Source organism: Felis catus, chromosome E3 (genome assembly GCF_018350175.1).
Source record: "Felis catus isolate Fca126 chromosome E3, F.catus_Fca126_mat1.0, whole genome shotgun sequence".
Taxonomy (NCBI): Eukaryota; Metazoa; Chordata; class Mammalia; order Carnivora; family Felidae; genus Felis; species Felis catus.
The window spans coordinates 7,387,472-7,414,057 of record NC_058383.1 but is presented as its reverse complement, the minus strand read 5'-3'; the positions used below and the strand labels follow the sequence as shown (position 1 = coordinate 7,414,057).

Below are 26,586 nucleotides of genomic sequence, written 5' to 3'. Positions count from 1 at the left end.
CTCAGAACGGTTCCCTTCAGTAGGCACACAAATAGCTCCCTTCCTATCGTACTATTCTCCCGACTGCCAGTTTTATATGCCCAGGTGCCTTGCTGCCCCCCCACCCCACCCCGTGTCAACACACGACTGTCTCCCTAGAAGATGGAAGATTGACTCAGGGCGTAACCTCCCTCACCCCCCATCGTACACACATCCCTAGGCCTGGGAGCATCAAACTCATGTTTATTAGGAGGGAGGGAGGGAAGAGGGAGATCCCCTTGCCCTCACTCTCCTTGACACAGTGCAAAGTCCCCAAGCCTCTGCCCTTCCAGGTAGGGGTGGGGCAGTGGGTGAGCAGAAAGCCTTAGTTCTAGCAGCAAGCCAAGAAAGAGGTGGAGGAGGTTTGCGTCTTCCTCATCACAGAGGCTCATGGACCCAATCCACCTCTGCCCCTTGCCCTCTGGCAGGCTCAGACGTCAACAGGCTCCCGGCCTCGGTTCTGCCTCTTCACCACAAATACCCTCTGTCCTGACACGGTCACCAGCAGCGTGTGTTCTCCAAAGACCACTGGAGAGGAGACACACCTTCCCCCACCCGGGGGAGGGAAGGGAGCACAGAGTTAGTGGGGTACAATGGCCTCTACAGGGTCACGCAAACCGGTGGGATCAAAAGCCAAAGGCATGTGATAGTTCAAGGCTCAGAGATTTGAAGATAGGAGGGCTCCATTAAATCCCCTTCCTTCTCTTGGTTTCTCCTGATTGCAGGAGTGAATCCCAAATGGAAGAAAGTGGCCAGAACCAGGGATCTCAGAGAGAGATGGTGAGAGATTGGCAGGAGACAAATTTTTTTTTTCCCCAAGAAAAGAAGCCTCTGGGAGCAACCCCCACCCCCTCCCATCACCACCATTAGGGGCAGGGGCTGAGGCTCACCCGATAGGCGCTTGAAGGGTATGTTCGTGCTGTGGTGCAACCGGAAGCCACAGGCCGTGCTGACCAGCTCAGAGATAGCACTGGCTGCCTGCTCATCATTCTCTAGATCCCCAGATGACTGCATGCAGATGGAGGAAGGAGGGCAGAAATTAGGAAACAGAACCGGGAAAGAATTCCAAGAACAGTCACTTTGGCTCTCGCACTTGTAATTCTACCTCTCAACTTTACGGTACTCCTAAGGATACCCCCATTTTTGGAAAAAAACAAACCTGAAATTTTCCTCTGCCCCTCTTGATGCCATCCTCTTTCTCATTCCTACAACATGGGCCTTCCCCCAGTGAGCACGGACTCTCATTCATTTCTTTACTGACCATTTTTTCCTAATCCCTGAAACTTGATTTCTCCCTGTGTCCCCACTTATTGATAAATCCACATTCTCAAACATCTGTGCCCGCCCACTACTGACTGGTTCAAGGCTCTGTCTTTTCCTCAGTCTTTCCTCTGGTTGCCCTGTCTGTAGAATCTGAAACATACACATCCTCTTTGTCCCTGAGGCCCGCCCTACTACCTAGCCCTTGGGTAATGATGTGACAGCGGCCCAGGCTTCCTCTTTTCTGGTGCTTGTCTCAACTTCCTCTCCTAACGTCCTCAACATGGGCCTCCCAATTAGATTAAGTTCAGTGCCCTTTGCTCTCTGTGACACTCTGTACCTCAGTATCCTCATCTGTAAATTGGGACAAGTTCCTATTTATGGGCTCATGGTGAGGATTATGTTGAGATATCACTGGTGAGATGCTTAGAACAGCTCCTAGCAGTATATACTAACTGCTCTTACTCTGTCTCTAACCAATGTCTAAAGTCAAGTCACCAAAATTCCCCTTAGTTCACCCCCTCCCCAATCAACTTCCTTTCTTAATTTCCTATCTGCCATGGTGCCATCATTCTAGACTTGAGTTCACTGTCTTACTAGACAGAAAAGTATCTCTATCACCCGTCTCTAGTCATTACCAAGATATATTGATTCTTCCTTTAAAATTTCTTCTCTCCTTGCTCTTCACTGCCACCAGACCCATCTCAGACCTGGATTTTCAAAGCAGCCCTCACCACTTCTGAATCTCGCCCTTTCCCGTCTATCTTCACACCTAATAGAAAAATCTTGCTTAACTATTTCATCAGCTCACGTTTCTGTTCAAGGCTCCTATCACCCTCAAGATTAACATAAATGTGCTAATCCAGCCTTGAAAGTCCTCCACAGTCAGATCTTTCCTTACCATATTCTCTTCTTCCAAACCTTTCCAAATCTCTTCAACACGAACCTACCACTCCTACCCTGAGTACTCTCCTTTTCTGCCTGTTCACAACCATCCATCCTTTTAAGACCAGCTGAATTCTCACCTCCTCCAAGAAAGTCTCCTTGTCATAATGTAAGTTATAACAGCTTTTAACCTTAAGCCTTGTCTCTCCAGCTAGATTAAAAACTTCTAGAGAGCTAACACTGTATTGTACTACGGAACAAACAAAATACAAAGGATCTTGAGTAAATACCAAATAAAAACATATTCGAGAATAACGTGGGTAATATCAGTTATCAACAAACCTATAACTAGTTGTCTGAAAAGATAGTAAACTTCTACCTCAGAAGTTCCCAGACTGATTCCAGAGATTTTATTTGATTAGTTACCAAAAGCTTACTACGTGCCAGGCATGATAGCTAACAGTGAGAGTGGAGACAAATTAGGCTAAACTGGGCGATGTTCAAAGGGATCACTGGGCCCTGTGTCCTTGGGGGACCCCCGCCCTTGCCCACAACGCACCGCCAGCACTGCGCCTTCACTCAAAACCAGGTAGCCGAGCTGGTCTGGGATTCTCTCCAGCCCCTGGGTCAGTGCAGAAGTCTAGTGGGTAAAGTTGCAATTGGTGAGAAGCATGCCAAGGATGGCCCTTGATGCCCTTCATTTGCAAACCCATGTCTCTCGTAACAGTGCCCCCCAGGCCTTTCCCCAGCCAGGGTCCTTCCAGACCCTCTCCCCTCTACAGAGCCTCCAACACAGAGCCTGAGGTCCCCATCTTCCTCACCCTCTGACCCTGGGCTCCCTTGGCCTCAGCAGCCCCATCGGCCCGCCCCATCTCCAATTCTCCTAGTGGGCCACCCCTCCCCCGCCGACTACTCGCCGGCGTCCGTACACCCTCCCACAGATCCCTCCTCAGCCCTCTACGTCGCCTCCCCTCCCATCTCCATTCTCTCTGCGTCCCGGGGTGGACAGGAGGTAAGGGCTGAGTGCAGGCCCAAAAGGGGGCAACCAAAGAGATTGGGGAACAGGGATGCGGAACCCCTGGCGCGTACTCCCGCGCATGCGTTCTCACTCACCATCGCAGCCTTAGGTGCTGGGGGCGCTCCCTTTCAGATAGGTAGCTTCCGGCTCCAGACCCAGGTCACGTGCCTTCTCCAGGCGGTCCCCTCCAGCCTTGCGCCTCCGGACTTTAGCTCCGCCCCCAAAGCGCGGATTGGAACATGACTACATCATCAGCCTTAATCTGCCAGTGAGGAGCGCCGCTTCCCAAAGACGCAAGCGGATTGGTCGCAGGTCCGCCTTAAATACCCATCTCCCAGCCCCTCAGCCGTAGAGTTAGAGGACAGGGGGGCGTGTCGGTGGGTGGGGGCGGGGCCGGAGGGAGGAGGGCGGGCTGAGGGTGTGCGCCTGCGCGCAGAGGGGTCGGCGTTTTCCATGAGCTGGGGTTGCACTTGAGAGTGTGACAGCGAGTGAGAGAATAAAGTGAAATGCAGAGTGAAGAGCTATTCAAATGCTATTTTTATGCCTACTCCAGGCAGCTCTCTGTTTAAGACAGGGGTTTGTTCCCAAAGCGGCTTTTCCTCCTGGGATTCTGTGAGGAACCGTGTGATGGTGAGTCGAGTCCCCCGCCTCCTCCCCTCAGGCAAAGCAGTCGTGGTGCTGTCTTGTCTAGTATGTGCCAGGAAACATTAGCAACAGTACTTTGAAGTCACTTTTTAATACATGAGTGTCACATCGAAAGTTTTTGTTTTAATATAAATAGTTTCTGGGCCCGCAATACCAATGTGACCGAGAAAGTGCTGGTGAAGTAAAATGAAGGATGATTCTAGAAATAAGTACTTTTTGGTGATAAGAAGGGGGAATTGGCGCCCTCGGTGCGTTGCTGATGGGGCTGTGAAATGATGCCACTTCTATGGAAAACCCATCAACTGTTCCTGGAAAAGCCAAATACAGAGTTAGTTCCATGAGCAGTTCCACTCCTAGATGGATACCTAGGAGACTTGAAAACATGTCCACGCAAAAACTTGCACACAAATACTGTTAATAACCTAAGGATGGAAACCACGCAAATATCCATAAACTGAACAACAGAGAAATAAAATGTGGCGTATCCATGCAGTGGACTCTCATGCAGCCATAAAAAGGAATGACGTATTGGTAAATCCTACAGCATGGATAAACTTTGGAAACATGAACCCTGAGTGAAAGCAATCAGATACACGAGGCCACATAGAGTATTTTGCTGTTTATGCGAAATGTCTAGACGAGGCAAATGCGTAGAAACAAGATTAGAGGTTGCCAGGGGCAGAGGGGAGAGAGAAATGGGGGGGGGGAGGATGACTGCTACTTGGTGATGGAAATGTTCTGGAATGATAGAGTGATGGTGGTTCCGCAGTCAGAATGTAATAAAACCACTGAATTGTGCACTTTATTTTTAAAAATATTTATTTATTTTGAGAGAGTGAGCAAGTGGGGGAGGGACATAGAGAGAGAGAAAGAATCCCAAGCAGGATCCACGCTGTCAGCACGGAGCCTGACGTGGGGATCAAACTCATGAACTGTGAGATCATGATCTGAGCTGGATCGGGTGCCCCTGATTTGTACACTTTAAAATGGTGAATATTAGAGTATGTGAATTGCATCTCAATAAAATAAAACTAAGTACTGTTACTTGAGGAGAAGGTTAATTAGAGAAGATGGATGCATTTTATTTAAAACGAGGTATGTTTAGAGGAGCCTTAGTGGCTCAGTTGAATTTCCAACCCTTGATTTCAGCTCAGGTCAGGATCCCAAGGTTGTGGAATTGAGCCCTGTGCTGAATGTGGAGCCTGCTTAAGATTCTCCCTCTACCCCTCTCCCCTACTCTCACTAAAATAAAATAAAATAAAATAAAATAAAATAAAATAAAATAAAATAAAATAAAATATGTATAACAAAATTTAAATTGGGAGGAGGGTGTAGAGAGACAAAGTTATGTGGAGATGCTTAATTTGCAAAGGCTTCCCTTGGCCTTAGATATTGACAATACTTCGTAGTGTCATTTTCTTTAACTTACTGTTCAGGGCATTTTCATCCATACGCTTACTTCTCCCTCTCATTACCCACCCTGTAATAGTGTCTCTATTTTGCAGATGAGGAAGTGCAAATTTTTTTTTTCCAAAGTTTATTTATTTTTGGGACAGAGAGAGACAGAGCATGAACGGGGGAGGGGCAGAGAGAGAGAGAGGGAGACACAGAATCGGAAACAGGCTCCAGGCTCGGAGCCATCAGCCCAGAGCCTGACGCGGGGCTCGAACTCACGAACCGCGAGATCGTGACCTGGCTGAAGTCGGACGCTTAACCGACTGCGCCACCCAGGCGCCCCTAGGAAGTGCAAATTTAAGAGAGGTTGAGCCCTGCTCACAGGCACCCAAGTGGGCAAGTGGCAGAGCCAGATTCCAGTCCAAGTTTGCTGACACTGAATCTGATGCTTTTCTATTACTCCACTGGCCAACTATGTTTATTGTTATTTTTTAAAGCTACATTTAACTTTACCACAGAAATTCCCTATTTTCCTTTTTCTTGATGCAGAGAAGCCCCTCGCAAAGCAATGTTCATCAGCCATCATCAGAATTGTTTCATTTTCACAAATCATACTACCCATGTAGAGAGCAAAGTTTCTCGTTCTTTCATTCAACCAATGTTTATTGAGCACCTTCTGTGTACTAGACACTCTTCTTGGAATTGGAGATACGGCAGTGAATAAAAATGATTTTGGGGGGACGCCTGGGTGGCTCAGGCATCCGACTTCGGCTCAGGTCATGATCTCACAGTTTGTGGCTTCAAGCCCCACCTTGGGCTGTGTGCTGACAGCTCGAAGCCTGGATGGAGCCTGCTTCAAATTCTGTGTCTCCCTCTTTCTCTACCCCTCCTATGCTCATACTCTTTCTCTCAAAAATAAATAAACATTAAAAAATTAAATTAAAAAGACATTTTGTATTGTTTTCAAGAAGCTGTGAGGGAGAGGGTGAGCCAGATAATGAGTAAGAAGATGTTAAGTTATCAAGAAGTGCTATGAGGAAAAATAAAGCAGGCTTCCATTTCCATTCAGTTCAAAAAACATGAAAAACAAAATAATGTATTATTTAGGGATTTATCTATTATCTAGCTACCTATCTCAAAATGATAAAGATCAAGGGAATGATTTTTATTTTTATTTAAAAAAATGTTTTTAATGTTTTATTCATTTTTGAGAGAGAGAGATAGAGTATGAGCAGGGAAGGGGCAGATAGAGAGAGGGAGGGAGACAGAATCCACGAAGCAGGCTCCAGGTTCTGAGCTGTTAGCACAGAGCTTGATGTGGGGCTCAAACCCATGAACCATGAGATCATGACCTGAGCCAAAGTCGGATGCTTAATCGACTGAGCCACCCAGGCACCCCTCAAGGGAATGATTTTTAAAACTGGAATAATGGTTACTTCTGGAATAGAGAAGGGGATGGGATAGAAAGAGACACAAAAGGTTTCAAATTCATATATTGATCCCCAAATTAATATATTGACCCTGATCCCATTTTGATGATATTTGGAGGTAGGGATATTGGGAAGTGCTTATGTCATGAGAGTGGTACCCTCTTGAATGGGATTAATGCCCTTTTAAGATATACCCCAGAGACCCCTCCCCCCTTTTGCTATGTGAGCACACAGCACAGATGGCAGTCTATGAAGCAGGAAGCAGGCCTCCACCAGACTGTAGGATCTGCTAGTGCCTTGATCTTGGATTCCTAGTCTCTAGAACTGTGAGAAATAAATGTTGTTGCTTATAAACCACCCAGTTCTGTATATTCAGCTCTATAGCAACCAGAATGGACTATGGCGGTAATATTCTATTTCTTAGGTTCTAAGTCTCTGTTTCTGTGTCCTGTGTGTGTGTGTGTGTGTGTGTGTGTACATATATACACACTTTTTAAAATTTTTTAATGTTTATTTATTTTTGAGAGACAGAGCACAAGTTGGGGACGGGCAGAGAGAAAGGAAGACACAGAATCCAAAGTGGACTCCAGACTCTGAGCTGTTAGCACAGAGCTCGATGCCGGGCCCCGAACCTGCAAACCATAAGATCATGACCTGAGTCGGGGCGCCTGGGTGGCTCAGTCGGTTAAGCATCCAACTTCAGCCCAGGTCACGATCTCGCGGTCCGTGAGTTCGAGCCCCGCATCAGGCTCTGGGCTGATGGCTCAGAGCCTGGAGCCTGCTTCTGATTCTGTGTCTCCCTCTCTCTCTGCCCGTCCCCCGTTCATGCTCTGTCTCTCTCTGTCTCAAAAAATAAACGTTAAAAAAAAAAATTAAAAAAAAAAAAAAAAAGATCATGACCTGAGCCAAAGTTGGCCGCTCAACCAACTGAGTCACCCAGGTGCCCCCATACACACTTTTTAATACATGATTTGATAGTCTTAAAAATCGTAAAAAAATAAAGTAGGTCACGGCACCTGACCTGATTTGCCTCAGTCAATTAAGTGTCCAACTCTTGGTTTTGGCTCAGGTCACGATCACCTGAGACCATTCAGGAGATCGTGCCCTACGTGAGGCTCCGTGCTGACAGCACAGAGCCTACTTGAGATGCTCTCTCTGCCTCTCTGTTTGCCTCTCCCCGTTTGTGTTGTCTCCTTCTCTCTCAAAATAAAGATATAAACTGTAAAAAATAAAAAAAAAAAATAATAAAATAGGTCTTATGACCCCACAATTTTACCCCAAGGTATATACCCAACAGAAAATGTGTGCATATATCTGCCCAAAGACAGAAGTAGATTGTGTCACATTCACATAATGGAGCACTATTGATCAATGAGAAGGAATGAACTAAACCATACACAACAACATAAATGAATTGCACAAACTTTGATATCTAGTGAAATAAACGAATCACAAAAGAGTAAATTCTGTGTGATTTCATTTATGTAAAGTACCAAAACAGGCAAAGCAATCTATGTTGTAGAAATCAGGATGGGGTAGTTATCCATGGGGGAAGGGTTGAGATTGGACAAGAGGGATGCTTCCAGTAGTTGGTAATAGTATTTCTTGGTCTGGATGTTAGTGTCCTGTGTGTGTTCAGTTTGTGAAAAATTGGTGAGCTGTACACTTGTGATATGTGAACTTTTCATGTATATATATTTGAATAAAAAGTTACAAAACAAAGTTGAGTGAGAAGATAGAGAAGGTCAGGGTGGTGATGGGTGTGCTGTTTTACACCAGGTGGGCAGGACTGGCCTCTCATGAGGAGAAAACTGAGCAGAAGCCCAAGGGAGTGAACCATGTGGGTATCTCCATACCTGGGGGTAGAATATTCTGGTGAGTGCTCATCTAGCTTGTCTTAGACTGAGTTCTTTGAAGATAAGCACCTGGTATACCTTTGAAATTCCAGTGTTTACCTCAGCACCTACCACATTGCTAACCTGCAAATTGAATAATTTGTTTTTGGTATATTGTCCTAGTCACTTCTAGCACTTCCTTCTGGTTTTATTATTATCTTATTTTTTTTAATGTTTATTTATTTTTGAGACAGAGAGAGACAGAGCATGAGCGGGGGAGGGGTAGAGAGAGAGAGGGAGACACAGAATCTGAAGCAGGCTCCAGGCTCCAAGCTGTCAGCACAGAACCTGATGTGGGGCTTGAACTCACGAACTGTGAATCATGACCTGAGCTGAAGTTGGATGCTTAACTGAATGAGCCACCCAGGCGCCCCACTTCCTTCTGGTTTTAGAGACTTTTTTTTTTTTTTTGGCCTCATGGTCTCTTAATTCTGCTCTGTACGTTTCCATGGTACTTTCTTCTTTTGGAAAGGAGGGAACAAATCCTGAGATGTAAAATGTTTATACCCAGCTGTTTCCAAATAATCTCAGACCTTCCTCTCTCTGCCTGGAAACCACATGTTCCTTTATTTACCCCCAACTGGACCCCTCCCAACACACATACTTTATCCCACCAGGATCTAAGTGGCTCCTATTTCTAGTCTAATGCTTACTACACTTCACTGCTACTCTTTGTTTACCTGCCTAGCTCACTTACAAGCTGAGCAGCATGGGGTCAGGTCTTTGATGTTTTCAACATGTTATTCCCAAAGCATATGACTATTACCCTGCAGTCTTTAAAAAGTGCTGGCTGAATGGATGTGCCAGGGTTAAGATCCGGGAAGAATAGAGTTGGGGTTTGGAAGTCTGTTGATGGTTATATATAATACATAACATATTTTAAAATATTTTATTTCTTAAAATCCCTTCCCCTTCTCTCTGTAGAGAGAGAGATTTATTTTAAGGAATCTCAAGCAAATCACACTGGCAAGTAGGAAATCTGTAGGGTGGGCCAGCAGGAAGAGTTGATGTTGCACCTTGAGTCTGAAACCTGCAGGACACAAGGCTAGAACTCGGGGGTTTTATGTTATTACAGGAATTCTGGAGAATTCCTTCTTTTGTGAAAAAGCTTGATCTTTTCTTATAACGTCTTCAATTGATTGGGTAAGGCCCACCCGCATGGTGGCAGTTAATCTGTTTTGTTCAAAATTAAATATTCATCATATCTTAAAAAATGCTTTCACAGTGTAGGGGAGGCAGATTTTTACCTTTGCCCTCCTAGGGTCTTTGGCTGGGTCTGATGATTAAATTGACATAAGACAGGAGAAAAGTATACACATTTATTTAATGCAAGTTTTAACATGATTCGGAAGCCTTCATAAGGAAACAGAGACTGAAAGAAGTGACAAAACCTTTTATACTAGGTTGAAACAAAGGAAGACAGTTGTGGAAAACTAAACTGTGTGTGGGTAGTAAAGGAAGGTAAGAAGAATTATTTTAATAATGTCTGTTTTACAGAATTCTCTAGTCACAATTTCCTGTCCTTGATAATTAAGAATGTTACTTGCCCTCTGATACAAGGAGGACATCTAAGGGTCTTACCATCTGTTTCCAAGAAGAAAAGGGGGAGAGTCAGAGTGCCTTTCTTGTACCTGCTGTTTTATGTACCTTTAGCTCATAATAATTTTTATGTCACAGAGACATATTTTGGGGTGACATACTATAATTTCCTTCAACAGCAACATGTAGACTGATGTTTGACCAAACCGATGGGTACCATAGCCTAGGCAAGTTGACACATAAAGTGAACCATCACATCCACAAAAGCCAAAGAGGGTGGGTGCCCCTTTGCTGTGATGGTCTCTGTGGCAGCATTCATACCTGGGACTGCAGTTGTGGGTGATCCTTTCCCACTGGCTTTCCCTTGTCTCCACCCAGGAGTCTTATGGGATAACTGAGCAAAGGGGAAGGAATGTGCTTTGTAAGTACATATCTTGAGGAAGCACTGGTGAGCCAGAAGGGGAGGAGACACTTGAATGTCTGGAGCACTACAGCCTGTGAGTGCTGGGAGCCCATATAAAGTTGGAGAGTCCACTTCCTTGGCTTTCTGTGGCCAAGAGACAACAAAGCCCATCTAATAATACACAGGCTCAAGCCACTTCGTTTCTCAAATTTAGTAGTATGTGAAAAAACAAAAAGAAGCAAAAGCAGGGTTCCAAAATTGTGCTATGACTGAAACGGTTGCACTTGACAAATGAATGCTTTTAACACAGAGATATTACAAAGCTTTATGATTTTGACAGTCATGCAATTGCCAGGGTTACAAAGTTAATCTGAGAAGCAGAATGCTATAAGACACCAGTTAAGTTGTAATCTGAAAGTCTCCTTCCTTTCTTGTGGGCATGTCTCTGACTGAATATATAACCAACACCCTTTAGAAGGAATGTTCAAAACCTACATTTGAGGCTTTCATGAATGTGAAGCCCAGGCAAAAAGTCCCTCTCAGCCTGGGCTAGGCTCCCGACAGCTTTAACATGCCTCAATTTCTTGTTATTTTTATGGCCTTAAGGAGGGGGTCCCAGACAGAATTAATAATGTGGTCATGAGTCACATCCTCAGCCCTGGCTTCATACTTTTTTTCCAGTTATAGATTTACCCTCAACTGAATTTATAATTACTTTTAGGACGTAAGTTTTTCCCCTAAGGCTAGAAAGGATTAATTCATTCATTACAGAGCTACTACTAGACATTGTTCTAGAGGTTGTGGGTAGAACAAAGCTGTCTATCGTCATGGAGCTGATACTCTAGTAGATGGAGACAGAAAGTAAGCAATACATATAAAAGGAAAATTAAGTAGCGTGTTAGAAGATGATAAGTGGTATAGGAAAAAAATCATCAGGGTAAATGGGATCCAGAGTGTGGAGGTAAGAGGGGACCTGCTGCTCTATTAAATAGGGTGGTCCTGGTAGGTTTCACTGAGGAGACATTGAGAAGACTCCGGCAAAGACTGGAAGGAGGTGAGGGAGTCAGCCTGGAGGAAATGGGAAAGAGTATCCATGGAAGAGGTAACGAATACAAAGGCTCAGTGTGTGTGCATATGAATGCGCTTATCTGATATACTTGAGAATTAGCAAAGAAGCCAATGTGGTTGAAACTAAATGATCAAGTGGAGAGTAGTAGGAGTAGTAGGAGACAAGTTCAGGGAGGTAATGGAGGCCAGAACATGTATAGCTATATAGGAATTTGGTTTTTCTTCTGAGTTGTTGTCAACTTCCCCCTCCCCCATTATTATGCCCTGTAGGAGACTTTTTAGATTTTTATTTTCCTAATTGCTACCCTCTCATGAAATTTTAATACCATAGATATAGCTTCTATTTATCTATGTACTGTGGCCCTTTGGAGGGCTAGAAACCATTATAATATCCAAGATTTTTTCACCCCCTGCTCCCCCAAAAACAACTTTCATCCCCTTGGAGATGATATTGTTCCTGTTGAGAATGCATGCTGAGTGAAATAGGGACTCACCAGGGAGTTTAAACAGAGGAATGACATGATCTTACTATTAAAAGGATCATTCTGGATGTTCTGTTGAGAAAAGGCTATAGGAAAGTAAGTGCTGAAGCAAGAAGACCAATTAAGTAAGAGATTATGGTGACGTTGACCAGGGTAGTAGTAGTGGAGGTATTGAGAGGTAGTCAGATTATAAATATATCTTGAAGGTGAAACCAATAGGATTTCCTGAAGCATTGAGTGTAGGATGTGAGAAAAAATAAAGCAATAAGAATGATTTTAAGGTGTTTGGCCTGAGCCACTGTAAGGATGGCATTATCAACTTAGTGGGAAAAGATAAGGATAGAGTAGTTAATTTAGAGGGCAATTGGTGGTGGAATCAGTTCATTTTTGCCCATATCTATCTGGTATGTATCCAAGTGGAGATTTTGAGTAGGCAGATAGAAGAGTCTGGAAATCAGGAAGGAGTTCTGTGCTAGAAATATAAATTTGGGAGCTATTGGTTAATAGATGGCCATGATATTGGATAAGCTAAACAAGGGAGTGAATGTAAATAGAGAAGAGAATCCAAGTCTGATCCCTGGGGCATGCCAACATCAAGAGATTGTGAGAAGAGGAGGAATCAGTGAAGGAGTCTGGGAAGGAACAATTTACCAATTGGTAGGTTAGAGGAAACCAGGAAAGTGAGGTGTCCTGGAAAACAAGTGAAGAGTATATATCAGGGGGGAGTGAGTAACCAGCTGGTGCAGACACTACTGATAGGTGCTGAGAACCATCAGTAGGTGATTGATTGTTGGATTATGTGCTATGAAGATCATTGATAATTTCAAGAAGGACAGTTTCAGTGGAATGGTCAGAACAGAGTCTGATATAACATTAAGAGAATGGGAGTGGAGAAATCAATTGCATTGAATAAAGTCATATACTTTTAAGAGTTTTACTGCAAAGGAATCAAAGAAAAGGGGCAGTAGCTGGTAGAAGGATTAATCTGTGGATTAATCACTGGATTAATCAGTGATCAGAACAGACCCTGGTGATCAACGGGGTCAAGGGAAGGTTTTGTCAAATTGAGAGAATAAAAGCAGAGTTCTATGCTGTTAGGAATAACTCAGAAGCAGTGGGGGGGGGGGTGGTGATGTAGGAGAGAGCAAAGAAAATTTCTGGGGCAATAGCCTTGTGAAATTGAGGGAGGATGGGGTCTAGTGAAGGATGGTCTTTAGATAAGAATATGGACGGTTCATTCATGGCAACTGATGGGCAGGCTGGTTATATGGACACAGATGCTGATAGTAGCTGGATAGAAATGCGGGTGGGGGAGTCTGAAATATTTTCAGAATTGGGGACTACAGCCATTGCCTAGGAGAGAGGGGGAGATGATGTATTTGGAGTTTGAGGACACAGGCCCAGGTGTGAAATGGTCATCCCAGAAAGAGTGACTAAGGAAGGTGGATGACAGCATTGTCGGTGGAGAGCAGCTCACGGAAGTGAAAGGCTGTGGTGTTGAAAGATTCACCCACATGGATTTTGAAATTGCTGAGTGTTAGGACAGGTAGGGAATTGGAGAAAGTGACACTGAGCCAGGAGCTGACATTGTTTAGAAATGAGGGAGGAGGGTTGTTGGCAGATAACAGGAGCAACTTGCGGTAGGATCTGAAAGGCCCTGAGCAGTTATGAGCTTGAGTCCCTTCCAGGTCAAGGCAGTGGAGCTGGGAATGTGGCAGGTGAGGGTGGGCAAATGTGGCCTCAGAGGCGTGGCACAGTGAGCTGGAAAGCCAAGGCCCAGGGCCAGCCAGTCAGCAGCAAGTGACCAAGCCGACTGGGAGCTAGAGTAAGGAGGGGCTCTCCTGCCTTCATTAGAGGTGAGTGTGATTGGGGCAAGCATCTGTATTTAAATGATCCTGATGGTAAGATGGAGATGTGTAAATTCCCAGAGCTCCTGGTGCACATGATCCTATAGGGCCTGAATGGATGGGAGTCCAGTTGGCACCACTGTGGACTTGTTAAACAACAATTTCTTGCATTTGTGGAGTTACAGCCCAGTATTACTTGTATTTGAAAATATCAGCTCATCTCATTCTCTATTCAGTCCCTCAAACCTCAGCTCAGGGCTGTCATTAGAATTTAGCCCCTTGCCTTGCAAACTAAGATTATGTTCATAAATTGGGGCTTTATTTTCTCAAAATTGGGCAAAACAAAATCAAATAAAATTCAGGTCCACAAATCCAGTATCATCTCTTTCCCAATTACCCCTCTCTCTCCATCATCCCCACCTCCCTTACCATAAAACCACCCATGAGAGGTAAGGAAGCCAAATTTGGTGACCCTTTCTTTTCTCTCCTCAAATAAATGACAATGTAGCCACTGCAGAAAGAATAAAGGCCTGGGCAAGTCTTGGCAGATACTCCAAAGAGAGGAAGGGTGGGAGACCAGAAAGGGGCTAAGATGGAGGTGGGATGGTAATATGAACCCAGAGGGGTGTATGCTAGATCATGGGGTTCAACCAAGTTCTAAATCATCTCAGAGACAGAGGGGGTTGGGCCCATCAAGGAGAACTTTCCTGGGTTGGACATGGGAGAGAGTCCTTTCTGATTCTGACTTTTCCCTTGAAAACTCTTCCCAAGTTGATTAGATTCTAATGAAGATATGAGTTAATATTATTTCATGATTCTTTAATGTTTTCATCACCAATGACCCCCTTTGTTATGGACTAAATGTCTCCCCTCACCCCCTTTTATATGTTGCAATCCTAACCCCAAATGTGATGGTAGTAGGTGGGGCCTTTGGGAGGTGATGAGGTCCTGAGGGTGGAGCCCTGTGAGTGGGATTAGGGCCACAATAAGAAGAGACTGGGGAGAGCTTCCTTCTTGTCTCTTTTCTCTACCATATGAGGATAAAACTAGAAGTCAGCAGTCTCAACTCAAAAGAGGGCTTTCACCAGAACCTGACCATCCTGGCACTCTGATCTTGGACTTCCAGGCTCCAGAACTAAATTTCTGTTGTATCTGAGCCACCCAGGCTATGGTACTTTGGTACAGCAGCCAGGACTGAGACACCCTATTTTTAGTCTCTTTTTACAATATTATAATATGATGTAACCTTTCCCCCATTTTTGTTTCAAATTTATTAAAATTTTTCATTTCTATTTCCAGTATCATTGGATATCTTCAACATCCATTTCTACTAAATATTTTATTTAAAAAATTTTTTAATGTTTATTTATTTTTTGAGAGAGAGAGAGAGAGAGAGATGGAGTGCAAAAGGGGAGGGCAGAAAGAGAGGTAGACACAGAATCTGAAGCAGGCTCCAGGCTCCGAGCTGTCAGCACAGAGTCTGATGTGGGGCTCAAACTCACAAACCGTGAGATCATGACCTGAGCCAAAATCAGTTGCTTAACCGACTGAGCCACCCAAGTGCCCTTCTACTAAGTATTTTAAATACTTCAGATAGTTCACAGACCCCACTGTGGGACCCCGACTGCCTAATTTCCTTTGTGACTGTCATTTACTCTACTGCCTGGGTCGGTTCCTGTGTGTTGTCAGTCCTGTCCATATTACTATTGCTTTTCATCAGAGCTGACTTCATGGGTGCTCAAACTGTACAGTCACACAAGGTCCCGTGCTCAGAAGGGCCTGTGCTGGGTTTAATGCTGTGCTGTCCCCATCTTGAAATTTGTAATAATTTTTGAACAAAGGGCCCCACATTTTCATTTTGTACAGGGCCCCCACATGTTGTAGTTGGTCCTGCCAGTCACGACTGGGAGAGGTCCTGGGGCTGGTTGGGGGCATAGCCCTGAATTACTCTGACAGGCTGCTCAAGACTCTGGCAGGAGGGAGGGAGACTTCCACTTTCTCACAATCCATATCTCAGACCCGCTTTGTTTCCTTGAGTTAAAAAATTATAAACATGAAATCACTGCTTCACTATATACTAACTAATTTGGATGTAAAATTTAAAAAATAAAAAATAAAGTTAAATTATAAAAAAAAAGTGACACGGAATGGTTTAAGGACAGATTTACATTTACAGATTTGTGGCTATTTTTCTAAAAATCATAAAATGTCTAATGTCACTTTATTATAATAAGGATTTTTTTAAGTAAAAAAAAAAATTTATAAACATGAGGGGTGCCTGCGTGGCTCAGTCAGTTAAGCGTCCAACTCTTGATTTCAGCTCAGGTCACGATTGCAGGGTCATGGGATCTAACCCCTGTCAGACCCTGTCAGAACCGGCTTAGGATTCTCTCTCTTTCCCTCTCTCTCTGCCCCTTCCCTGCTCATGCTCAATCTCTCTCTCTTTCTCTCTCTCTCTCTCTCTCTCTTTCTCTCTCCCCCTCTCTAAATAAACTTAAAAAAAAATTGTAGGGGCGCCTGGGTGGCGCAGTTGGTTAAGCGTCCGACTTCAGCCAGGTCACGATCTCGCGGTCCGTGAGTTCGAGCCCCGCGTCGGGCTCTGGGCTGATGGCTCAGAGCCTGGAGCCTGTTTCCGATTCTGTGTCTCCCTCTCTCTCTGCCCCTCCCCTGTCCATGCTCTGTCTCTCTCTGTCCCAAAAATAAATAAACGTTGAAAAAAAAAATTAAAAAAAAAATTGTAAACATGGACACAGATTCGCTCTTGCCTCTTTATTTGGAAAACCCTGCCACAAATTCTGTGCCTGTTGCTTTCATTTTTGTTTCCTTGTGCTTTATTTCATTTCCTCCCAACCAAGTGTGTACGTGGTGCAAACAGCCAAGAGTTGTTCTTGGTGGGGACCCTGTTCACCACCTCCCATGCCCCTTTTTGCCCCCACCAGGCAGGCAGCCACGCACTCCTGCACAATTCCTGCTGCTGTCTTTGAACTTTCTGCCTCCAAATGCACTGAGGACCCAGAGTGGTAAAGGGTAGAAGGGAAAGGAGATCGAAGGAGAAGGAATGGAGGGGGGGTGGGGGGAGGAAATGAAAGGAAGAGAGAAGCAAAGGGCGAGTAGCTGAGGGTTGGGAAGTGCTTGGGATGAGACCCCTTTAAACTTATTTTATTTTTTAGGGAGAGAGAAAGAGAACAAGTCAGGGAGAGGGGCAGAGGGAGAGAGAGAATCCAAAGCAGGCTCCACGTATATATACATATACATATATATATATGTATGTGTATATGTATGTGTATATGTATATATATATGTATGTGTACATGTATATATATATATAGAGAGAGAGAGAGGCGGGGGGCGGGTAGAGAGAGAGGGAGACAGAGGGAGAGAGAGATTGTGCATACTATTTGATTTTTTGGCCTACCGATAATTCAACTATGTACATACATACATTCAACTACCCATTTAAAAGAGCTACCTAGGGGGTACCTGGGTGGCTTAGTTGGTTGGCTGTCTGACTCTTGATCTCAGCTCAGGTCTTGATCTCAGGGTCATGAATTTGGGCTCCATGCTGGGCATGAAGCTTACTAAAATAATAAAATAGAGTAGAATAGAATAGAATAAAAAAAATAAAACTACCTAATATTCAGTCATTTAATTTATGTAATTTAATAATTTCCTATTGTACACCTGGTTATGTAAATTATTTTCAATTTTCATTTTTAAACAGCATAGACTGAAAATTCTTGTGCATATCCAGGATATGCACTTTCTAGATAGGATAACTTTCTAGAAGGAGCATTTTAAAGGATGGCAGTCCACAGTGTAGAGTAGTGGCAAAAGCATGTATTAAAAACACTCATATGCTCTGTAATTTAGTTACATCATTTAGTCCCTCTGTAACTCTGTTTTCTGCATCTATAAAATGAAGGTGATAGCATACTGCTTCATGGGCAGCTGTGAGGATTGAAAGAACTAATAACACACTTAGCCTAGTGTCTGGAACATGATAAGAGCTCAATAAATGTGAGCTATTATTACTGCCAGACAGCTCTTTCAAAAAGTTGCACAAATTACACAGCACCCTATACTAGGATATACTCTCACTTGAATTAATGTTAGATATTATCCCCCTTTTAAATTAGTGATTCTCAACTTTGACTATACATAGGAATCATGTGGGGAACCTTAAAAAATACTGATACCCTGGTCCCACTCCCAAAGATTCTGATTTAATTGGTCTGGGATGTGACCTTCGGCATTGGAATTTTTGAGGCTTCCCAGGTGATTCTGATATACCAATATGTGAGTTATCACTGCTTTATTTTCTCTTTGGTGGAAAAATATATATATTGATGGTGCTAGCAGCTGGGAGGAGGGGGGTGAGGAGTAACTGCTTAATGGTTACTAGCTTTCCTTTTGGGGTGAAGAAAATGTTTTGGAACTAGATGGATGTGGTAGTTACATAACACTGTGAAAGTACTAAATGCCCCTGAATTGCTCACTTTAAAATGATTAATTTTGTGTTATGTGAATTTCACTTGAATAAAAAAACAGAAAAATATTATGTCTTTTTTTTTAATACCCTTTAAAAATTTTTTAAATGTTTATTTATTTTCAGAGACAGAGACGGAGTAGGGGTAGGAGCAGAGAGAGAGAGAGAGGAGAGAGAATCCCAAGCAGATTCCATGCTGTCACCAAAGAGCCTGATGTGGGCCTCCATCCCATGAACTGTGAGATCGTGACCTGAACCAAAACCAGGAGTTGAACGTTTAACTGATTGAGACTCAGGTGCCCCTATTTTAATTTCTTTTACAATTATGATTGAGGGTTTAATTATATGTTTAGTAACCATTAGGATGATTTTTCTTTTACTCTTTTTCTTAAGCCTGTCTATTGCTCACTTTTCTGCTAAGATGTTCATTTTACTGTTTGTAGGAGCTGTTAGAATGTTAACCTTTGTCTGACTCGGGTTTCAAATGTTTTTTTCAGTTTGCTTTTTGTCTTTTATTCCTGTGTTTTTTTTTAATTTTTTTAAACATTTATTTATTTTTGAGAGACAGAGTGAGACAGAGCATGAGCAGGGGAGGGGCAGAGAGAGAGGGAGACACAGAATCCGAAGCAGGTTCCTTGTTCCAGGCTATCAGCACAGAGCCTGATGTGGGGCTTGAACTCACAAACCACGAGATCATGACCTGAGCTGAAGTCGGACGCTTAACCGACTGAGCCACCCAAGCGCCCCAATTCCTGTGTTTTTTGATGTACAAGTTAAGTTTTTTTTCTTGTAATTAAACTGTCAAGTTTTTTATGATTTTTCCCTTCAGTGTCAGGCTTAGAAAGTACCCCCCCAACTCCCCCACACACACACACACTAGAAAAAAAGCAAACTAAACCTAAAGAGAACAGAAGGAAGGATATAATAAACATTAGAGTGGAGATAGAGAATACAAAATAAAGTAGTAGAGAATTCAAAATAATAGGGAAAATCCATTAAACCAAAAGTTGGTTCCTTAAAAAGATCAACAAAATCAACAAATTTTTAGCCCAACTGACTATGAAACAAAGAAGACTCAAATAAATAAAATCAGAAATGAGTTTCAGATAACATTACTATTGACCTTACAGGAAAAAGAAAAAGATTATAAGAATATTCTGAATAGTTGCCAACAAATTAAATAATCTAGATGAAATGGACAAATTCCTAGAAACACACAATGTACCAAAACTGATTCAAGAGGAAATAAAAATCTGAATAGACCTATAACAAGTTAGGAAATTGAATCAGTAATCAAAGACTTTCACAAAAGGAAAAGTCCACGACCAGAGGGCTTTACTGGTATTATCCAGTGAAAAATTCTACCAAACATTTAAAGAAGTATGAATACTGGGGCGCCTAGGTGGCTCAGTCGGTTAGGCGGACGACTTGGGCTCAGGTCATGATCTCGCTGTCCGTGAGTTTGAGCCCCGCGTCGGTCTCTGTGCTGACAGCTCAGAGCCCGGAGCCTATTTCAGATTCTGTGTATCCCTCTCTCTCTCTGACCCTCCCCTGTTCATGCTCTGTCTCTCTCTGTCTCAAAAATAAATAAACGTTAAAAAAATTTTAAAAAAGGGGCGCCTGGGTGGCGCAGTCGGTTAAGCGTCCGACTTCAGCCAGGTCATGATCTCGTGGTCCGGGAGTTCGAGCCCCGCATCAGGCTCTGGGCTGATGGCTCAGAGCCTGGAGCCTGTTTCTGATTCTGTGTCTCCCTCTCTCTCTGCCCCTCGCCCGTTCATGCTCTGTCTCTCTCTGTCCCAAAAATAAATAAACGTTGAAAAAAAAAAAGAAAAAAAAAAGAAGTATGAATACCAATTCTTGTCAACCTCCTTCAAAAAATAGGAGAGGAAGAAACACTTCCTAATTTATTCTGTTAGTCCAGCATTATCCTTATAACAAAGCTATAAGAATACATTGCAAGGAAAGAAAACTGCAAACCAATATTCTTTATGAACATAGATGCAAAAATCTTCAACAAAGTATTAGTGAACTAAATCCAGCAACATATTGAAAGGATTATATACTGTGATAAAGTGGGATTTAACCCAGGAATGCAAAGATGGTTCAACTTACAAAAATCAATCACTGTAATACACCACAATAGGAGAAAGAAGGAAAACAAAATTCCCACATGATCATCTCAATTGATGCAAAAAAAGCATTTGACAAAATCCAACACTTTCATGATAACAAGAAAAGGATGCCTGCTTTTACCATGTCTATTCAGCGTTGAATTAGAAGTTCTAGCCAGAGCAACTAGGCAAGAAAAATAAAACACATCCAAATTGTAAATGAAATAAAACTATATTTATTTGCAGATAACATGGTTGTGTGTGTGTGTGTGTGTATACATTTTTCTCTCTCTCTGTATATATGTGTGTGTGTGTGTGTGTGTGTGTGTGTGTGTGTGTATTTATAAAATCCCAGAGAATCCATGAAAACACTGTTAGAGCTAATAAACCAATTCAGCAAATTTGCAGGACACAAAATCGACACACAAAAATCAGTTGTATTTATATTCATTAGCAATTAATCTAAAAAGGACATTTAAATAACAATACCATTTATAATACATAAAAAGAATAATATACTTAGAAATAAAGTTAACCAAGGAGGTGTGAGACTTGTATAAGGAAAATTACAAAAAAAAAAAAATTGCTGAAGAAATTAAAGAAGATCTAAATAAATGGAAAGACATCCATATTCATGGGTTGTTAAAAGACTTAATATGGTGAAGATGGCCACACTGTCTATCATACTGCAAAGTGATCTACAGGTTCAGTGCAATCCTTATAAAAATCCCAATGGCCTTTTTGCAGAAAGGGAAATCACTCCTAAAATCCGTAAATCAAGAGAATTGAAAACATATGTCCACCACAGAAAAACGTACACAAATGGTTGTAGCAGTACTATTCACAATAGCTGAAAGGTGGAAACAACTCAAATGTCCATCAACTGATGAATGACAAACAAAAACTAATATATCTATATACAATGGAATATCATTCAGCTGTTAAAAGTGATGAAGTCCTGATTCACGCTGAAACATGAATGAGTTTGGAAATGAAAGAAGCCAAAAACAAAAGGCTACTTATCATATGTTTCTATTTATATGAAGTGTGTAGAATGGGCAAATCCATACAGACAGAAAGTTAGTGGTTGCCAGAGGGAAGGAGGGGGGGAATGGGGAGTGAATGCTTAATGGATATGGGGTTTTCTTTGGGGTGATTAAAAGATCTGGAAGTAGTGGGAATGGTTGCACAATATTGTGAATGTACTTAATGTCACTGAATTGTACACTTTAAAATGTTAAAATGATGAACTTCATGTTATGTATTTTGTACTACAATAAAAAGTCCTTTCCAATGCAAGATCAAGTAAATTTTTACTTCCAAAAATAATAGGTTTTTTGTTTTACTATCAAAATTTTAACTCTTTAATTAAAATTTTTTACCCAAGTTATCACAATACCATTTATTGAATAATGTCTTTATTCTGCGCTGGTTTGAAATGCTGCCTTTATCATATGGTCTGAGGCCAGGCTTTCTCTCCAGCATGTGGTTGGATTTTGCAGTATTATTAGCCTCTCTAGTCTGTTTTCAGTATAACATGTTTTTTTATCTATTGTAGTTTAGAGCACATTTTAGTTTAGTACACATTTTAATATCAGAGTACCTCATTATTTAAGCATTTTCTTGGTGATTTTTTAACATTTTTCTCCCAGATGAACCCAATGATTATTTTGTTAGATTAAAACTACCTCTTTGGGGGCACCTGGCTGGCTCAGTTGGTGGAGTGCGCGACTCTTGATCTTGGGGTTGTGAGTTCGAGCCCCATGTTGGGTGTAGATATTACTTAAAAATAAAATCTTAAAAAAAATACCCCTTTGGAATTTTAATCATAATTGCATTTAAGTTGAACATATTTACAATACTGTGTATTCCTGTCCAAGAACATATGTCTATTTATTTAACTCTTCTTCCATGTCATTTAGTAAAGTTTTGAAGTTGAATTGATATACATATTATACTTTTATCACTTCATTTCTAGAAAATTAAAAGTTGTTTCTGTTGAAACTTTGGTGACTGATCATTGGTAGTATGCAGGAAAGTATAAGGGAAAGCTATTAAGTTTTTGTTTAAATATTTTATAACTAGCCATGTTACTGAGTTACAATTGACTCTAACAATTTTCAGGTGCTTCCTTGGGTTTTTAGGTAATGATATCATACATGAATAACAGAAATTTTGTTTATGCCTTACCGTGTAATCTTGGGCATAGTTCCATCATAGGATTTAACTACCAAATGTAAAATTCTTGCAATATTGGCTGGTACACAGTAAGTATTTTATAATCCTAGTATTATAATAATGATACCATATTCTCTAACAGAAAAATTGGGGGGGGGATGGTACCTGGCTGGCTCATCAGTTGATAGAGCATGTGACTCTTGATTTTGGGATTGTGAATTCGAGCCCCATGTTGGGTGTAGAGATTACTTAAAAACCTTAAAAAAAATGTTTGGTGTTTTATTCTTTATCTTTGATATTAGTTGTTGGTTTGAGATAGATTTAAAATATTTTTTCATGATATAGAAGTATTTGCTTCTACTTTTCTAGAGCTTTTGTTTGTTAAGATAAATGTTATCTGTTTAATTTCACAGAATACTGATTTGCATCTATTTGAATTGTCCTTTCTCCTTTTTATACAATAAACTATATTAATAGATTTTCTAATGTTTAGCTAGTCCTATGCTATAATAAATCCAAATTGGTCACAGTATCATTAAAATGTTGAATCTGATTTGCTTATTTTTTTAATAATCATTATATCTATACTTTTAAATGAGATTAATGTAAGGTTTTGTATTTTTTTCTATGTTGTGTGTGTTAGCCAGGAATTGGTGTCCAGGTTTCTGTTAGCTTCATAAAATGACTTGGGAAATACTCCACTTTCCCCAATGTTCTGCAGCAGTTTTCACAGTATAGAAATGATTTATTTCTAGAACATTTGAAAGAATTTACCCTCAAAGCCAATTAGATTTGACATCTTTCTTGGAAGTATATTGTTGTAAACCTTAAAAAAATCTCATTTGTGATTTGTGATAAGTTCAGGATTTTGACTTCTTATATCAATTTTGAAAATTTCCTAGAAAATCACCCATTTCATCAATATTTTAAAATGTTTTAGCCTAGAGTTGTATAAGCAGTCAATTCTGCAATAACACAACATAAGCATTCCTAAAAATTACTAAAATCACACAGTGAAAACCACAGGGTTTAGGGGGAAAATGGGATTAGGGGTATAATCTTCAAAAACTTTGTCAATGACGCATTAAAAAAAGATACGAACGTAATAAAACCGTAGCACACTACAATAAACATGGCCCTATATATTGAAAAAGACCTGAAATTTGCTTGTGGAAGTGGGCACTGGAAAAGTTTCAGCTTGAGAATATTTTGAAGTGGCCAAGGAGGAAATCTAAAATTGGTCCAAGGTGTAACACTAGATCTGGGTGGGTGTGGCTCCTAACATATCCAGGTTGCTGAGGTAACTGGCAAATGCTTTAGATGAGTGCTCTGTGGGTTTCCTACAGAGCTGGGTGCAGTTTTTTGCATTCACGTGGGGTTCCCCATGAAGGTCTCTCAGTAGCACCCTAAAGTACTGATTTATTTCCAGCAGGTTCCAGAGGGTAGATTTACAGCAAGTTCTGCTGCTGTAACTCCACAGTGACTTCTCTGCCAGTCAGTGGGCCGTGACTTGAGTCATCTCCAAAAGATCTGGATCTCAGCCCTAGGAGAAGTAGCTGCCTCTTATCTCTGCTATTCTTATGAATCGTTGTTCTTGGGAAGAATCCACTCTGACTCTCTCAGGTAGATACCCTCTTCCTATAGTGGGAATTTGTCATGCCAAAGTCCTCCCATTATGGAGTCACAATATATCAATAAAACAACTACAATGAACACCAAATACATTTTGTGAAAATTTACAAATGAATGACAAAATGTAAATTCTCTCACGGATGGTGAGATTGTTTCGGATATGATGAATTATTATCTAAAACCGTGGCAGGGGCGCCTGGGTGGCGCAGTCGGTTAAGCGTCCGACTTCAACCAGGTCACGATCTCGCGGTCCGTGAGTTCCAGCCCTGCGTCAGGCTCTGGGCTGATGGCTCAGAGCCTGGAGCCTGTTTCCGATTCCGTGTCTCCCTCTCTCTCTGCCCCTCCCCCGTTCATGCTCTGTCTCTCCCTGTCCCAAAAATAAATAAACGTTGAAAAAAAAATTTTTTTTAAACCGTGGTGGAAAAGGTAATTCCTCAGATGTGTAAGCCAAGCTGTGTGCAAAGACCCAGAGTGGGAGTGGGGGATTGGTTTTTGGCACACCAGAATGAAATCTGCCTGTTTACAGGAAGTTGTATTGGTTTCAAAGGACAGAAAGTGAGACTCCAGGATTCAGGGGATGGGGGGTGGGAGTGGATGAGGAACTAGGACTTAGAAAGGTAGAAAAGAGAGACACAGGGCTTGGAAGAATTGGCAGTATCAGGCAGAACATGCATATATGCAATATAACAATTTCCATGCCTTCTCTCAGGAAGGTACCAGAGTGAACTCACTCTTTAATGCTGCAAAGGCCTATTAAACTTTTATTGTTTTATGCTGTACCTGGGTCCATGGTTCATGCTGAGTATTTAAGAGAAACGTCTAGGCTGTCATGGATCCATTCATGGAGTGCAAGATTCTGACAGTCAGGTTGGTGTTTCTGGCTCCGGGGAGTACCTCCCTTGCCTCCACTGCCTCTCATCACTGGCTCCTGTGTTTTCTTCCTGTGCAACTGAGGGAAGCTCTCCATCTCCTTACCTGTGCCTCCTGTGACTCCAGGGGCAGCCATTACAGGGTGAAACATCATTCTTAGGAGGAGGGTGAATTGTTAGGTGTTAGGGTCTATTAGGGAATCCAAAACACAAACCCAGAAGAGATCATTTCAGGGAAATTCCTGTGGAGAACAAAAATAAGCAATTCCCCATGGTTCTTAGCTCTCCTCACCCTTCAAAAGTGTTTCCTTTCTTGGGGGCACCTGTGTGGCTCAGTCGGTTAACTGGCTGACTTCTGCCCAGGTCACGATCTTGCAGTTGGTGAGTTCAAGCCTCGTGTCGGGCTTTGTGCTGACAGGTCAGAGACTGGAGCTTGCTTCAGATTCTGTGTCTCCCTCTCCCTCTCTCTGCCCCTTCCCAACTCGTGCTAAGCCTCTCTCTGTCTCTCAAAAAAATAACTAAATGTTAAAAATTTTTTCAAAAAAAAGTGTTTACTTTCTATCCCACTGTAAGAGAAAGAGATAGAAATCTATGGTGTTGTCTCTGCTTTTTAGCAGAGCGGGGGCGGGGGGGGGGGGGGGGGAGGCAGGAATTCGGTGGGGGCGGGGGGGGGTGGGAATCCCTTTCTGAAAAGAGAGTGGGTAATTGGCTGGAGTGAATTTTGCTGTGTCTTTTGGAAATATGAGTATGGTAAGAAGCTAAGAATATCTCCTAGAGAAGGCATTTCTCTGTTTGCCCGTAAGTCAAAAGTAGAGATCTGGGGCTTAATATAGCTACAGATACATTTTGTTTGGACTGTTTAAACAATGCTGAATGGGTTGTTGATAGTTAAACAGTGGGGGCTTTCAAATGAAAATACGGATTTCTGGTTTCACTTAAGTGGTTGATCTGGCAAGATTGGTCTTTATTCTAAAAGTATGAAAGAGTTTGGCAGGGAAACCCTAATTCCTTAATAATCTGTTCCAAGGAAAGTGTTGATTTCATTTCCAGAGTAACCTTTCACTGTGAGAAAGAGTGAGACTGCTTGGAGTGAAAACTTTCCACCTTTTAAAAAAGCTGAACCGTAACATACATGAAAATATATAAATCATAAGTGCTCAATGAAATAAAAGATAACACACCTGTGGAATCATCACTCAAGTCAAGTAGACATTACTAGTATCCTTAGGAACTTTCTCTCATGCCTTCATCCCATCACTACCACCCTTTCTTCTTTCCAGGTGTAAACATTATAGTTTATTTTTGCCTGATTTTACATTTTATAGAAGTGTAATCATACACTGTGTACTTTTTTGTGTCTTCTTTTTTTATCATTAAGAAGATGTGTCTTCATTCAATATTTTTGGTGAGATTCATCTACATTGT

At 42.0% G+C, this 26,586-nt stretch overlaps 2 protein-coding genes across 12 annotated transcripts in view; one reads left to right on the top strand and one right to left on the bottom strand.

Moving 5' to 3' along the window:
• Window positions 1-202: 202 nt before the first annotated feature.
• Window positions 203-3,393, bottom strand: LAMTOR4 (late endosomal/lysosomal adaptor, MAPK and MTOR activator 4). Of its 3 annotated transcripts, none has more exons than XM_019820481.2 (4): window positions 3,277-3,393; window positions 2,723-2,803; window positions 909-1,026; window positions 203-563 (listed from the first exon to the last, which is right to left on the bottom strand). In XM_019820481.2, the coding sequence occupies exons 1-4, from the start codon at window positions 3,277-3,279 to the stop codon at window positions 517-519; spliced, it is 249 nt and encodes an 82-aa protein (XP_019676040.2). In that variant the 5' UTR covers window positions 3,280-3,393; the 3' UTR covers window positions 203-516. The 3 variants fall into 3 exon arrangements, with proteins under 3 accessions (XP_019676040.2, XP_003998526.2, XP_019676041.2); XM_003998477.4 differs by having other exon boundaries at window positions 203-546; XM_019820482.2 differs by lacking the exon at window positions 2,723-2,803 and having other exon boundaries at window positions 203-546; window positions 3,277-3,366.
• Window positions 3,394-3,617: 224 nt separating this feature from the next.
• The window catches only part of LOC101098422 (NXPE family member 3-like), a 67,680-nt gene continuing 44,711 nt past the window's right edge, over window positions 3,618-26,586 (top strand). For 7 of the 9 annotated variants that reach the window (XM_045048326.1, XM_045048328.1, XM_023246661.2 and 4 more), the window contains exons 1-2: window positions 3,618-3,811; window positions 24,090-24,283. Coding sequence is in view for 4 of the 9 variants with exons in the window: in XM_045048328.1 (XP_044904263.1) it covers window positions 24,241-24,283 (43 nt within the window). In the remaining 5 variants the exon portion in view is untranslated. Of the gene's footprint in view, window positions 3,812-18,605; window positions 18,668-24,089; window positions 24,284-26,586 lie in introns of those variants that run through there. The other 2 variants (XM_045048322.1, XM_045048323.1) reach the window with 2 other exon arrangements.